Consider the following 14,343-nt stretch of genomic DNA (forward strand, 5'->3'; position numbering starts at 1 on the left):
TCACCCCACTGACTGGAGAAATTCACCACTGGGCATACACGGAGGAGCACCATATTACCAGATATTCTTCTGGTGACTTTTTGTGTTATTATCTGTTGGGTCCAGCTAGACTCAAGCCCAGTGCTCTAGTTTTACATGTATAAAGTGAAGAACCCAAAATTTGGGTCTGCAAGGCACTCAGCGCTCTGGGACGAGTTCAGCAAAGCATTGAATTGTGGGAGAAGGAAAAGAAAAGGACTGCACTTCCACTGAAGTCTCCAGCAATTTGCTTAGATGTTTGGAGTTAGTGATGGATGTGAAGGCTTTGCTGGACTGGGTCTGTGAGACAAAGCACCTTGCAAAACTGACCCCTTGATGCAAACACGAAGTCGCTTCAGTAATAGACAAAATTAAGTAAACACTGTTTAACATTAGGACTGACACATTCAATCAAATCTCTCCTGAGAAAAAAAATAGCTGTTGGTATTCCCTCCTTTCATTGCTTTTGTCTCCATGAGCAGTGAAAAAAACCCCTTCAAAATTTTCCTCCAACAAATACATGCTGAAATCCTGGGCACTTGTTTTCTATGCACTTTTTTTCCCCCTTTCAAGTACACCGGGTGAAACTGTAAACCTGAGTTTGTGTGTGCAAACCTATATCTTGTAAACTGCAATGTGAAACTTCTCTCTGAGCACCGATATAGGAAAAGATAGGACAGAAATATTTTCAAACATGGATGCTAGTATTATAATGTACGTCCTGTACACATATGTGTCACAGTGGACAACCTACTCTGGTACCTGCACTGTCCTGCAGTCCAAAGTACTGTTTCCTTTAACACTGATACTCCAGTCACAATGGCTACAGACCTACCGGTCATGAAAACAGGGAGGAAGCATTCATTTCCTTTAAGAGCCATCCAGCCCCAATCCCAGCAGGAAGTTAAAGCTTGTAACTGTAGACTGTACAACTGAAGAGAGCAGGGATTAAGCCTACACGATATAGGCTCTAGCTGGGCACGCCAAGCTCTTTAAAGAGGGTTAGAAAATTTTTTATTGGATTTCCACAGTGATGAAGATAAATGAGAAGATGTATGAGAAATCACTCACTATCTTTATACTTGCAGTGCATTTCATCCTGAGGGCCATTTCAATTTGTGCCTGTAAATAAATAAATTACATTGAAATACAGTCTCACATATATGATTAAAATCAGTTCTATCTGAGTATTCTGTATCCTGAGGATTACTCAGGAAAATGACAACCTGGGGCTTACTGTAAAAATGGAAAACACTGAAACTTTCTTGGCATCAAGAAACTTCAAGAACAGGTGGAGGAAAATCCTGCTTATGGGCAAATGCTTAAGTATAGACTTTCAGGTTTTGTATTTAGACTTTAAAATCACAATCTGTTACCTCAAGGAAGCTTTATGCTAAATAATTTAGTCTTGCTCATATATTTATTTGCTTCCCAAAGTGCTTCACTGAAATGAAATTTTGGTCAGGGAGCAGACTATTGTAGCTTAGTTTTACTGTCATGGTAACGACTGTCTTGTGCTGAGACAAACTAGTTGCTGGCAACAAAACATTCAGTTAAAGTAGAGTTCATGGTATGTTTCACTGCATTTTGAGTAATCTTATATTTTCTTGTTCAAAAGATAAATATTTTCTTAGCAAATACAGATAATGTAATTGTAGCACTCAGGTAAACCTGTCAAACAACAGCTAAAGAAACAACTACTTAGTATTGAGGCTGTAACATTAAAAAATTCCTTTCATAAGGGAATGACTAGGATTATGTTTTTAGCAATGTTGCAATTTTTGGAAGAATAGACTGCAGTCTTAAAGAAAAATAAATGCTGTCCTCTCTTTTAGAACCAGGATTTCAAAATATTACATTCAATTTCTGGTTTCCCAGTATCTAAACAGTGTCATAATTAAGGCAACTTGTGATGTTCAACACAGTACAGAGGAGCAAACAAAAACCAAAAGCAATCAAATGTGGTTTTGGACATTTACACCATTTGTTTTGAACCATGCCAAAAAAATAAACACTAAAGATAATTTTAACACTACAGCTCTCTCTGTTTGCAATTCCAAGTGAGAAACAGAGAGTACAAAAACTCCATCTGATCACAAATTTTCACCAAAACCTACAGGGAAGACCCTCATTATTGCAGCGGGAGGGAGCTGAGGGATTTATCTTTTTTTTCTTTTAAAGAGCTGCAAGGCTGCACTGGATCATCACAACTCATTCCAGAGAACTTGAACGAAGCTGTGCATCGATCCACACTGAAAGACTGCTGCATTTACACCCTGCATTTTACAAACTGCTGGAGTGGCACTACTACCACTAGCTACCAGCACAGAGGCAATGCCTAAAGCCTGCAGACTGGCTTCAATACAAAACCAACTTGGCACAAAATAAGACAGTAATTTAGTGTTGCTCACGTAATTAAATGCAGGCATTCTCCAAAACTGGGGGACATTTAGGAGAAAACAAGAAACTTACACACTTGGTTTTATGACGAAGCAAAAAAATTGACAAAACTGTAGAAGCAGTTTTTAGGATGAATGTTTAAGAGCTACCAAGTGTATTTCAAATAAAGAGGTGTAATTCTTCTTCCTTATCCCTGTAAAAAAAACCCAAAGAAAAACAGAAAAGCATAATTAATATAAAGTAGATTGTAAGAGAGGGCCACAACCATTTCAACAATCTTTACTCTTTTAGAGAAGGGCATAATACCTCCTTTGCTGTCACACTATTCTTGCTACTCATTCTCTAAGCTACTGCCACAGTTCCCCATGGACTGGTACCAAGGAATCCCACATGCATAGGTGGAAATAACACAATGTGATCTATCTCAGATTTAAATGATCCATCCTCTCAATTCAAGACCTGGGCATTTTACTTACCAGCACAGAATCTAGCATGGCATACATAGGAAAAAAAGACAGCAACCCACAACCATGTGCTCTGAGATTTGTGGAAGACTTAAATAGTGGCTCAAGAAATCATCCTGGTCAAGAAGAGTCATTAAGCTCACCATTAACTTTTACTGGTATCAAGATTAAGCACTATTTAAACATTTCCTAAGTAGCTACGGTTTTGAACACATGCTCATGATTCACTAGATCAAATGCTGAAGCCTTTTTGATTCTTGAAATATTCCTGTATTTCCCACTAATATTGGGTAAGTGCTTTACTAAATTCTCAGCAAGGGCATCAGCATAAGCAAATCCTATGTACTGCATATTTCACATCCTGACTTAATAATGTAGAATATACATTCTGCTGAATGGGGAACAACTAAAACGAAGTTAAAAATATCAATTTATGAGCCTTTCAAAATCATTCATATATGCTATCCAAACAAAATTAATTTTTAAAGCCAGGCATCGATTGTCTAATGGTAGTTAGAAAGAAAACACAACTAGTAAGTATATTTGCATACATATTCCTGTAACTATAAGGTGTTTACGCACATGTTTGAACAGAGCAATGAAAAATACCCTTCTAATATTGGCAGTATGGTTTACTACAGTTGCTTTCTACTTTGCTACGTGATATTTTCTCATTTATTTACCTGACACAAGGCAGAAACCCTACAGAGTATAATGTGGCAATAGATACAAAAGGTTAAAAGTACATTTTTGGTCATTCAGGCTGGGAATGAGCTCCTGTCAGGCAGTCAACACACTACAGGTTGGTGCTGTCTAGATTTGGATGCAAGGAGATTGTCAAGTTTACTTGAATTGCAAATTAGCATTTTTCCCCATACGGAGGAAGAAGTGCAACAGACAAGTATTATGTTGCTAAAGCTTCCCAACTACTGTGAGCAAAGAAGAGGAAGAAAAACGACCTTATGATATCTCTGAGAAGCATGCACATATTCTCTAATATTTGCTGTATATAAAATATTTAAGAATAGTTCAGAAATGGCATCTTGGATTTTGGCAGAATACAAATTGATGGGATCCATTTTACCCCATTGATTAAGCAGAAAAGAGCACCAGATACAGAAAGAAGTCCTGGAAGAGCAGTAGATGTGCAGAGGCCTTAGTGCCAACATCACCACAGGCATCCCACCACTACCAAAGCTTCAAGCCACACTGATCTTCAAAAGGTGACAGAGCTCAAACTGGAGCAGTCTTGGACACAGTGGTACAGTTTGTGAAAAAGAACAGGGCAAAGAAGGGAAGAAGATACTATGTTCAGTGCAGAAAGAAATGCAGGAGTGGAAAGAAGGCATTCATTCAGCTTGTTTTAGCTAGGAAAGAAAAGTGACCTGAAAGGACAGTTGAATAAAGATTCAACCCCCACACTCACATGATGAAATCTGGCTGGTTTAAAATCCATTTTAGGATCTGCACAGCACTGCTGCAATCAAAAAAAAAAAACAACAACAACAAACAAACCCTGTTCTGATGTGAAAGCAACTGGAATGGAAAAATTATCAACATTTCACCCTCTGATTCATATGAATTATAACTGCTCGTTAGGGGAAAAACACTACCCCAATTATGAAGGGAACAACAAAAGAAATAGAGGAAAGTAATGGAAAACCAAAGAAAAAGCAGATAATAAAAGAGAGAAGAGGAAAAATTATCTACAGGGACATGGAAGTTATATAGATGAATGAAAGTAATGGCAAGAAAGCTATAGATGTGATTCCCCTCTGGCACATACCTTATTTTCCACTGACAATTATATGAATAACCAAAGTGTAATGCCAAGGTAGATGCCTCTTGCAGCATGCAATTAAAATTATTTGTTTTACTGACTTTCAGAACAGGTCAAGGAAAACTACACTGCATCCATCAAAACCAACAGGACACCTACCTCAGCAGGTCTGAGACAGCCTGGAGGGGGCATCCCTGTCTGTACTGGACAACATGCACCTTGGCATGTAGAAAGATTGAAAGATGGTAATGTCTTCATACTTGACTTTCTGTAATGAATTCTCAAGCCTTTGCATCACCAGTCTTTTGGGTCAGCTTTCACACCTGTGTCACAGTGGTAGAGCTCTGACATAACAAAATTCAGCAGAGTATAGATGTGATTATTTAATTCACCAGTGAGGAACAGCAATTTGCCAAGAGCATCATCACCTGCCTCTCTAGGCACATTTCTCAAGCTGGCTACATGACATTGCAAGATAACCACCTGGGAATCAAGGGGCAGGTCACACCAGGAAATATGATGGGTTTCACTTTTAGAGTGATACAATAAAAGCTAAAGGTTTTTGTTTAAATAGGTAATGTTAAAAATATGTGTAGTATACACCACACCTTTTCAAAAACATCAAGTCTCTAAACAGAAATCTAACAATTCCTTCTGCTAACAGTCTCAATTCAGCCTATAGACCAAATGGAAAAAAATCAATTACTTTTTGCTATTTTATCTAGATACTCCATGGAGACTTTACTGACAAGATGAACTTGAGTAGCACAGTAGAGCTCAAGTGAAATTGGCACTTGGCCTATCCTGAGTGACCTGTAAGGGCCAATGAAAACATCTTCATTTATAGCCAGGATAAAGAATGGAAATTTCAAGATAAAATATTTACAAGCAGAGATGAAGTAAGTGTATAAATCACATCAGTAAGGTTTCACTCAACAAATACTCTACCATGCAGTAATAGATGATGTAAATTAAAAGAACTGCTAAAACATAAAAAGATAACCCAAATGCTGGAAGAAAAAATTTACCCTCAAACATCCAACTGGACAAAGCTTAGTGCAAACTGGTGACAAACCCAAACCTCTGAATCTCTGTTGCTGTTCTTTCTCTTTGCCTTTTCCTATACACCAGAAACAAACTCTATGAGTCTTTTGGTAAGCCACCGAAGATTTGGGTATCTCTGCCCAATACTGCACTTGATAAAGATGAGCCATGTATTCTAATGCACGAGGAAAAAGGTCCTGAAGGCACCTTTATAATATTTCAGGTCTTTTAAAAGGAAATGTCATTGTTCCTTGGTTATTTTGCACAAGACATCGTGCACCATGCTGCACCCTGATTTCCATGCATGCTGTAGGCTCAGTCCTGTGCCCTCCTCCTTGCCCCAGGAGAGGTACTCAATGCCCCTGCACATGCATCCCTGAATTTGGAGGCTGGTTCTGGGTTACAACCCTAGGTGACTGGTCACTGTTAGGATTGTGGCAGGCCAAGCTTGGAGTAACTGTGCAAAACTGCACTTAGCAACACTGCCCATGGGCTCTTCTGGAGCCCTCCTGCCCCTGCTAGCAGCCCCACAACACTAACAGAGCACACCAGGGTCCACCTCATGCATTCCTCATCCTACTAATGAGAAGCATCTGAAATAAGGGTTTGCTGCCATCAGACCCCTCTCCTACTCTTCTTGAGGTTGGGGAGAAACAGGAGCTCAGGGCAAAGTGAGAGATGCTCACCTTCCCTTGGGAGGAAGAGGCGACAGGTGAGAAAAGGGGAGGATGTGTTGCTGACGTGAAGGGGTTGTTTCATGGCTTGTAAGAAGAGACGCCCAAACACATCCCATCCCCAGGAGCAAAGGGAGGTTCTCAGGCAGCAAGCCTACACAAATACAGGCCACATGAAAAGCAGCTACAGTTTCTTTCTACAACTGCCTCCGGGCGGAAAAAAAAAAGACAATATTGACTGCTGTAAGGGATGCTGAACTGCACTAATGGGTGTGTGTAACCTTTGTTTCTATCTTATACCTATATTTTAAGCCCTGGTGAGGGCCCATCTGTGGACCCTTTCCCCCTTAAGGAAAAGCTGTGGCACAGCTGTCATTTGGCAATTAACCTGGTCTGCCCCTAGCCATCACTGGTGACTGTCACGCCTGATAGCCAGCACTCTCACCTGGGCTCTTCACCGGTGCTCCACCACAAAACGCATCGTGGTGCCGTCAAAGGAGGGCGGAGCGACGATCCGCGGCCCGGTGGCTGGCGCTGTGATGCTTATGACTGGCTTCGCCTCGGCTGCCCCTTGCCGTGGCGGCGGCGGGCCTTTACTGGTAGCCACGTAGTAGGGACTCTCTGCAAAAGCTGCCTCTGCTGCTGCTGGGCTGGCAGGCTCTGCCGGAGCGCTGGCATCGCTGCCCGCGTGGGACAGCGGGCGCTGCAGGGCGCCGGCAGGCAGCATGGTGGCGGCGGGCAACAGCCCGGGATAGAGCATGTACGCGGCGCCGTAGGCACCGGCATTGAGGGCCAGGGGCGAGAGGGGCAGCGGGACGGGGGCGACGGCCGGCTGCTGGGGCATCGGCACCTCCACGTACTGCCCGGTCTCGGGGTCGAAGAGGCGCCGCTTGAGGGGCTGCTGCACCGGCGTGTCCACCAGGTAGTACTGCCCGGTGCTCACGTCCAGCAGCACCTTGCGCTGCGTCTGCGGGAAGGGCTCAGCCGCTGTGGCCGCGGCGGGCACGGAGGGCGAGAAGCAGAGCAGCGGCGGCGGGGCGGTGCCGGGCAGGGCGGCGAACGGCAGCGGCGGGCGGTAGACGGCGGCGGGCGAGCCCTCGGCGGGCGGCGGGGCGGCGGCGGCGGGCTCTTCGGCGGGAGGGGGTCCGGGCGGGGGTCTGGGGATGTCGGGAGGCTTGGCGGTGCCGAAGGGCTGCAGGTTGCACAGGGCCGTCGCTGCCGCCGCCGCCGACACCGGGCTGGGGTGGACGCCGCCGCTCGCCCCCGACACCGGCACCGGGGAGGGCGGGGAGCCGGGCTCGGTAGCCGCCTTCAACGGCAGGGCCAGGTAGTTCCCGCAGTCCGGGCCTCGCTCCGCATCGCCGGCGCCCCCGCCCCCGGACAGCCGCGGGGAGCGCGGCGGAGCCTGGCTGGCCGCTGAGGGAGCCTTGCCCGGCGCGGGGGCTGCGGCTCCGCCGGCTCCGCGGAGGGTGAGGAGGGCGCGGGGAGCGGCGGCGGGCTCGCCGCGGGGGGGCGGCGGGCCGCGCTGCCGCTGCCGGGCCAGGCTCTCGAAGGCGGCTGCCTTGGCCGAGACCTTGTCGGCGGTGTTGTTGGAGGGTCGGCGGGGCAGCCGTTCGCTGCCTGGCCCCTTGCTCGACAGCTCTTCTCCCTTGTCCGCCGGTGGCGGCGCGGGGGGAGCGGCAGCGGCGGCGGGCTGGGACCCCGCACCCCGCTCCTGGCTGGCGATAAGGGAGAGGACGTGGCTGTCGGTGATGGGCAGAGGGTCGCTCTTGCGTTTCCACTCGCGCTTGTTGAAGCTGTACAGCTCTTCCATGCTCCGCACCGCCGCCGTCAGCTTCTCCAGCGCGTTTTGCACGGGTGCCGCCTTGCTCTCCTCCCGCGGGTCCTCCTCCACCGCCCGGCCCCTCTCGGCGGGCGGTGGCTGGGGCTGGTGTCGCCAGGGCGCGGAGGATTTGGAGACAATCTTCAGCACGGCCGGCTGGCGCGCATCGCTCTTGTTGGGAGCGATGGTGGCCACCGGCAGCCTGCCCGAGGTGCGATGCACCAGGACGGTGCCCTCCGAGGGGCAGGCTGGCGCCCTGCTCGACGCCTTGGCCCCCGCCTCGGTGGGCTTGGTGCCAGCGTGGCCGACCGCCTGGCAGGTGATGACCACGGGGGAGAGCGACCGGGGGACACCGGCGATGACCAGCTGCTGCCGGGACTTTTGCTCCGGGCCGCCTTGCTCGGAGGCGCCGCTGCCCTTGTCGCTGCTGTTATCCCCCGAGTCAGCGCTATAGGAGCTTTTGATGAGCTTCCGCACGTCCCGCACCTGATGGAGGATCCCCTGCGCTCTGTACTTGCTGTCCCTCACGTCTCGCACCAGGAACTGCGGCACCTTGTCGGGGCCGTCGCCGGCCTTGAGTGGCTTGATCTGCTGCCCCCTGCCCTCCTCCGGCTGCCGGCCTGCGATCTGCGGCGTCAGCAGCTGCGCGATGCTGAAGGCAGCGTCTCGGGGCTGCTGCAGGCTGCCCAGGCTGATCTTGATCTCGGGCGCTTTGGGCTTGGCGGCGGAGGGCGACGTGGTGGTGGCGGCGGGCGAAGTTGTGACGGCGGTGGGTGAGGAGGTGGCGGCGGCGGCGGAGCACTTGGTTGCCCTTTTGCCGGGCTCTTTCTCCCGGGGGGTGTGCTGAATGGCGGGGACGAACAGGCGGGACATCTTGGTGGACTTGCCGGCGGAGATCTCACCCAGGTCGGCTCGCCAGTCGTGCTTGGGCGAGAGTTTCAGCTTGCCGACGGGCGCCCTCTCCTCCTTCCTTTCGGCCTCCCGCTCCTTCCAGGACCTGAAGGCGCTGTTCTGGCTGCGGAGAAAGGTGGCCTTTATGGCCTCTGAGGCGCTGCGCTTCACCTCGCACAGCTCCTCCGACAGCGCCCGGTCCAGGCTGCGGTTTCCCTCGCGGGGCGTTGACGCCTTGGAGGCCGGCGATCGGCCACCGCCGCCCTCGCCCGCATCCTCCACCGCCGCCGCGGTGCAGTCCGAGCCGCCCTCCGAGTGCCGGGAGCTCTGCCGCTGCACGCCACCGTCCCGCTGCCGCTCCCGGCCGGCGCCCGGCCCGGTGTAGGAGGTGTCGGTGATCTCGCCCCGCTCCATCTTGAACTCGTGCTCGAGCTGCATCTTCTTGGAGATGACGTTTTTGAGAAGGCTGGAGGCGAACCTGGACTTCTTGCTGGACCCCTTCCCGCTGCCCTCCGCCGCCGGCGGCTCTCCGGCCTCGGCGGCATTGCCGAGGTCCAGCAGGGTCACCACCCGGGAGCCCGCCCGCAGCCGCCGCGGCGACTCGACGTGGGCGATCTCCCCGTCGAGCTTGCTGACCACGAACTCGAGGGCTTTGGTCTGTGAGCGGCCGGAGCGCAGCAGGCTGGACTCGGCTCTCGGTCCCAGACTGCCGCACTTGAGGTCCAGGTAGGTGGACCAGCGGTTGATGCCCAGGGCGTTGTCGGGCAGGGAGGCGGAGGAGGCTCGGGAGCCGGGGCGCAGAGTGTCGAAATAGGGGTACGCCAGGCTGCGGAAAGCCCTGGCCGTAAGGTTCCGCACCTCTTTGTCGGCATCGTCCAGCTCGCTGACGGCGCTGGAGGCGCCGCTCGAGTGCTCCCCTGCCCGGGCGGCCCCGCACCGGGTCTGCAGCCGCGCGGGGACCGCGATGAACTTTTTCGCGTGGTCGCGGAGCGCGTCCTGTTTTAAACTCGCACTGCGGTCGGGAGCCGCGGCGACACGGAGGCTCATGTCGCCTTCATGCTTGGCAGCGTAAACAGTGTTTTGCTTTCCACGCACGTTGCTAGACTCATTTATAGCCCGGGAAGCGGCTTTGATTGATAGGAGAAGCTGGGTGGCCGGGCTCCCGCCGGAGCGGCCGGGCTGCTTGGACCGGCTTTCCCCCGAGCTGGCGCGCTTGTGCCCACCGGGGGTGTCGTGTTCAGAGGTAAGGCTGACGATCTCGGTGCTGCTGGTGTTGTCGATGCTGTCCGTCTGGTTGTTGGGGTCGCTGGTGGTCGTGCTGAGGTAGCAGCTATTCTCCTCCTCCTCTGTCAGCGTGTCTCCCGGGGTCTCGTCGCTCCCGAAGGAGGCGTAGTCCACGAAGGAGTAGATCACATTGTTGTCCTCGAAGTCCCAGCGGGCGGCCAGCCCTGCGTCGAAGTCCATGTCGTGGTCCACCTCGCTCAGCTGGATCTCCTGCGTGCTAATATAGTGCGCCTCATCGCGGCCGCCGCCGGGGGGGTTGCCCGGGGGAGGCCCGGGGGGGGTTGCCTTGCGCCCCGCGACCTCGTCCTCCTCCTCGCTTTCATATCCGAAGGAGGACGAGGAGGTTTTGCCCTCCGTTGACACCGGGTCGCCCATTGCCGGAAAACCGTCCGCCTTGGTCACCGGCGAAGGGCAGGAGGAGGAGGAAGACTCCGGGCAGCCCCCCGCCTCCGGTGGCCCGACGCTCCCTGACGCTCCCCCGGAGCCGGGGCCGCTGTCAGCTCCGCATCCCCCGGCCACCGCCGCCGCCGCCTCCGCGGAAGGCGGCCGATCCCGCCCGCTGTCCGAGGATGCTGACCCCGCGGTCGCCCCCGGGGATCCGCCGCTCGCCGAGCGGCCATCCCCAGTCCCGCTGGCTCCGCTGTCCGGTGCGGGACCGGCCGCTCGCTCCGCGCCGCCGGCCGAGGCCAGTTCGGGGCTCTGATGGCTCTCCTGTGGCCCCCGCGGCGAGCCGCGAATCTCCACGTACGCCGCCTCTTCCTCCTCCTCAATGGCCGCCTCCTGGCTGGGGTTCGGGCTCGGGTTTGGGTTTGGACTTGGGCTCGGATCCCGTCCCGCCGCGGCGGCCTCAGGGCCGGCTCGGGGGCTGGCGGGCTGCTGGCCGGGCGCGTCCATGCCGGGGCCGTCGGGGCGCGGCAGTGGCCCGAGGGGGCGGGCAGGCACGTGCCGGCGGGGACGGGGGGGGGGGCGGCGGGCCGCCCACCCCCTGCCCTCCCCTCCCCTTCCCTGCCCTTCCCTCCTCCACCCAGCGCGCCGGCTCCCTGGCCGGACGGACGTCGCCGCCGGGGGGCGGAGGGGTCGTGTCGGATCGGCCGGGCTCGGCTCGCCCCGCAGCCAGTCGCGGGACAGGGTTGGCCCTCTTGGTCACCGCGATGGGGTGCGAAGGGTGGCCCTGCAGATCCCGGGACAGGCCCTGGTCGCTCCGGGTTTTTCGAAATGGGCTTCACTTGGCCGGCCCCCGGCGCGGACTATACATAGATCCGGCGTGTTTAAGGCGGTTGAACAGAATCTTATTTTAACCGTCTGTGCCAGAATAAAGGGGCCCGGACACCCCTTGGAAGGGTAGAGCTGCCCATGCCTGCAAAGATTCTGCCATTGCCCGGCTTCCCAGGAAGCCGGTGGCACCGGCTGGAAAAGACAGCTGCCAGGAGACTGGCTTGTGGGGGGCTTGTGTACAGCAAATGCACCCTCGTCCCACACGCAGCAGTGGCTAAACAGCTCTTTTCTTCCATTAACTACCCTCCTGCACTCTTCGACCCCATTCACGGAGGTGTGTTGCAGAGGGACATACCATCGGTGCTGGCCTGGCCCTGCACCTTCACAGTAGTCCAGAGAGCCACCAGTCAGGAGATCCAAGCTGCCTTTTTCCAAGAAATGCTGGTTTAGACATAACCAGCACCTAAGACCTATTTATAGTCATTTTTATGGCATGCCTGACCTTTGGTGGCTGAGAGCTCTACTGAGCGGTCCTCAAGATGACACACCAAAAATCACTCCAGCACCATGGAAGAAAAAGGCAATCTGAGGAGGAGAAATGAAGGAAAGCAAGCAACCTTGAGTAGCAGCCCTCAGGTATACAATGAAGGCAATGTCCTAAATTTACATCCTAAAAACAAATAAGTACCTGAACACTTGGGTGACCAAGCTGTCATTGGGCTGGTAGCATTGACCTTAGGTAGGGGAGGCTTTTGGAAATCCCTAAGGCGAGTATCAGGATCCATGGCCCTACAGCTGCATGCACTGGCATGGTGTGCAGCTCTGCCAGGGATTCCACAGGGATACAGGGACCAAGAGGCAAAGTAGATACTATCCCAGACCTTTTTCCAACATCATCCACGTTAAAACAAGGGTTTTCCTGTGCTTCCAGATTCTCATCCTACCCTGGAGCCAGGGTGTTCTGCTGCCATCCTCCCCATGAGGCTGCATTTTTCCCACTGCCTCTAGTAAAAGTGAGCTCCCTCCTTTAGTAAACCCAGAGTCTTACGAGGCTCTCTGCAGTAGTGGCAGGTTCATACCTTTTTTTAGATAAGGGTCTCTGCTGCCTGGAGGAAAACAAATGGGGTGGCTCCAGTTTTTAGAACCCTACACAGATAAATGGTAGTTTGTTAGGCTGAAAATTGACAGCATGGAAAATGTCACTGAAGCACCAGGTGATATTTTAACAGAAAGACACATCCTCTAAACTCAGAGGGTTTGGAAGAAGTCTCATCATGTGCAGTGAGGATCTTTGCATGCAGCAGGGATAACTGATTCTCCTCCTTGCCGAGGCTGTCCTGCCTCAAGTGTACGGTTAATGAGAAGCTGAGCACCAGCTCTCAGGAGTACTAGGCTTACCCAGCTTTAGCCAGGTTTATGTATCTTCTACTCCCCTTGTACATACAATGACCACAGTTCTTCACTGAACTGTGATAAATGGCATCATTATCCCTAAACACAACACCTCCAGGATTTGTGTCCCACCCACACATACTTTACATTTGCCCCTCTGTCACAAGCACTCATAATAAAAACTGGCGTAACTAAAAAAATTCAGTATTTTAACACATTATTAAAGAGACATCTTGGTTTTAATTGATGGTGGGACAAAAGTAGATCCTTGAATACAGTCCTTTCTGAATGCTTGGGATGCAAAGGAACACTATGTTTTAAACCTCAATCATTCATTGTACTTAGGTGAGTGCTGTAGCAGCCCAGCTTTCTGCTGTGTCTCTGCCATCTACCAGATGCCTTCTCTCAAGCAAGGTCTCCACCCCATGCTCTCAGTGCGCCTACACTCTGCTCCACCAAACCAGTGTCTCAGGTGTCAGCCTCTCACACCTTACTCTTCTCTCTAGTGTTTGGGTTCCCTGCATTAATACACAACGAATCAGATCTTGTTACCAAAACCTGCACAATTAAAAGTGGTGTTGTTTTTTTGAGTTGTAGCAGTTGTTCATATCCTCCTGCCAAGATCTCCAGACAAGATCCCCACCAAAATGAGCACTGAAACTTGACTCTTTATTTATCTACTTTCACAATCTGGTCTCCAGCTATGGTCCAAAGATTTTTTCCTGGTATTTTCCTTTTGTAATATCTTGAACTTAATCTACTCAGTCTCACAAAACCAGGCAACAACTCTCACAACTGAGGCTGAAACTGCAATGGGGCATTCATACATGTATATTTATAACGTATTTATGTCTCCAGCACAGGGAGTTTATGCCCCTTATGACAAAAATACATACATAAAATCCACACCTGTTCTCTGCTTGCAGTTATGGCTAGTCCTGAAGGCCTGCATGACTTAGGCAGTCAGATCAGGGTATTTCCTATGGCACTAAGATATTGCTAGTGTACAGTGCCACACAAATCCTAATGCCCTTTGTAAAAAGTGAATCTGTAACATTTAGCTTAAGTGTTCTAATCATGGTATGGTGTTAGGCGAGGGGGGAGAAAATGAGAAGGATTTCCTCCTCACTTTTTTGTATCAGAAGTTACTGCACTGATGTGGCGCCAACTCCTGAGAGATGATTTGCTGTGAGTCTGGCCCTGAGCAAAGTGTAAAATTCCGTGGGGGTTTAGGTTTAATTCCTTCTACTCAGCCTTTCCTCTTAGTTACCTTAGTGCTGGCTTTTGTAAAGCCTGTTTTGGAGGTGTCTAATAGTCTCCATGCATCGTATCCAAAGCTTGGGTGCACAGCTTGAACCC

General features: G+C 51.6%; 2 protein-coding genes across 2 annotated transcripts in view; one reads left to right on the top strand and one right to left on the bottom strand.

The window, feature by feature from the left end:
• Positions 1–6,834: 6,834 nt before the first annotated feature.
• C5H4orf54 (chromosome 5 C4orf54 homolog) lies at positions 6,835–9,531 on the bottom strand. Its single transcript, XM_071557095.1, has one exon. It carries the CDS (start codon positions 9,529–9,531, stop codon positions 6,835–6,837), a length of 2,697 nt encoding a protein of 898 aa, XP_071413196.1.
• A 10-nt stretch (positions 9,532–9,541) lies between these two features.
• DAPP1 (dual adaptor of phosphotyrosine and 3-phosphoinositides 1) overlaps positions 9,542–14,343 on the top strand; it is a 57,164-nt gene continuing 52,362 nt past the window's right edge. The window contains exon 1 of the mRNA XM_071555908.1: positions 9,542–9,819. Coding sequence (XP_071412009.1) covers positions 9,542–9,819 — 278 coding nt within the window. The remainder of the gene's footprint in view (positions 9,820–14,343) is intronic.

Source organism: Pithys albifrons, chromosome 5, assembly GCF_047495875.1.
Source record: "Pithys albifrons albifrons isolate INPA30051 chromosome 5, PitAlb_v1, whole genome shotgun sequence".
NCBI lineage: Eukaryota > Metazoa > Chordata > Aves > Passeriformes > Thamnophilidae > Pithys > Pithys albifrons.

Bases quoted from the DNA above. Each gene is read 5' to 3' on its own strand.
- C5H4orf54 (XM_071557095.1), bottom strand. From the start codon at position 9,531: ATGCAGCTCGAGCACGAGTTCAAGATGGAGCGGGGCGAGATCACCGAC.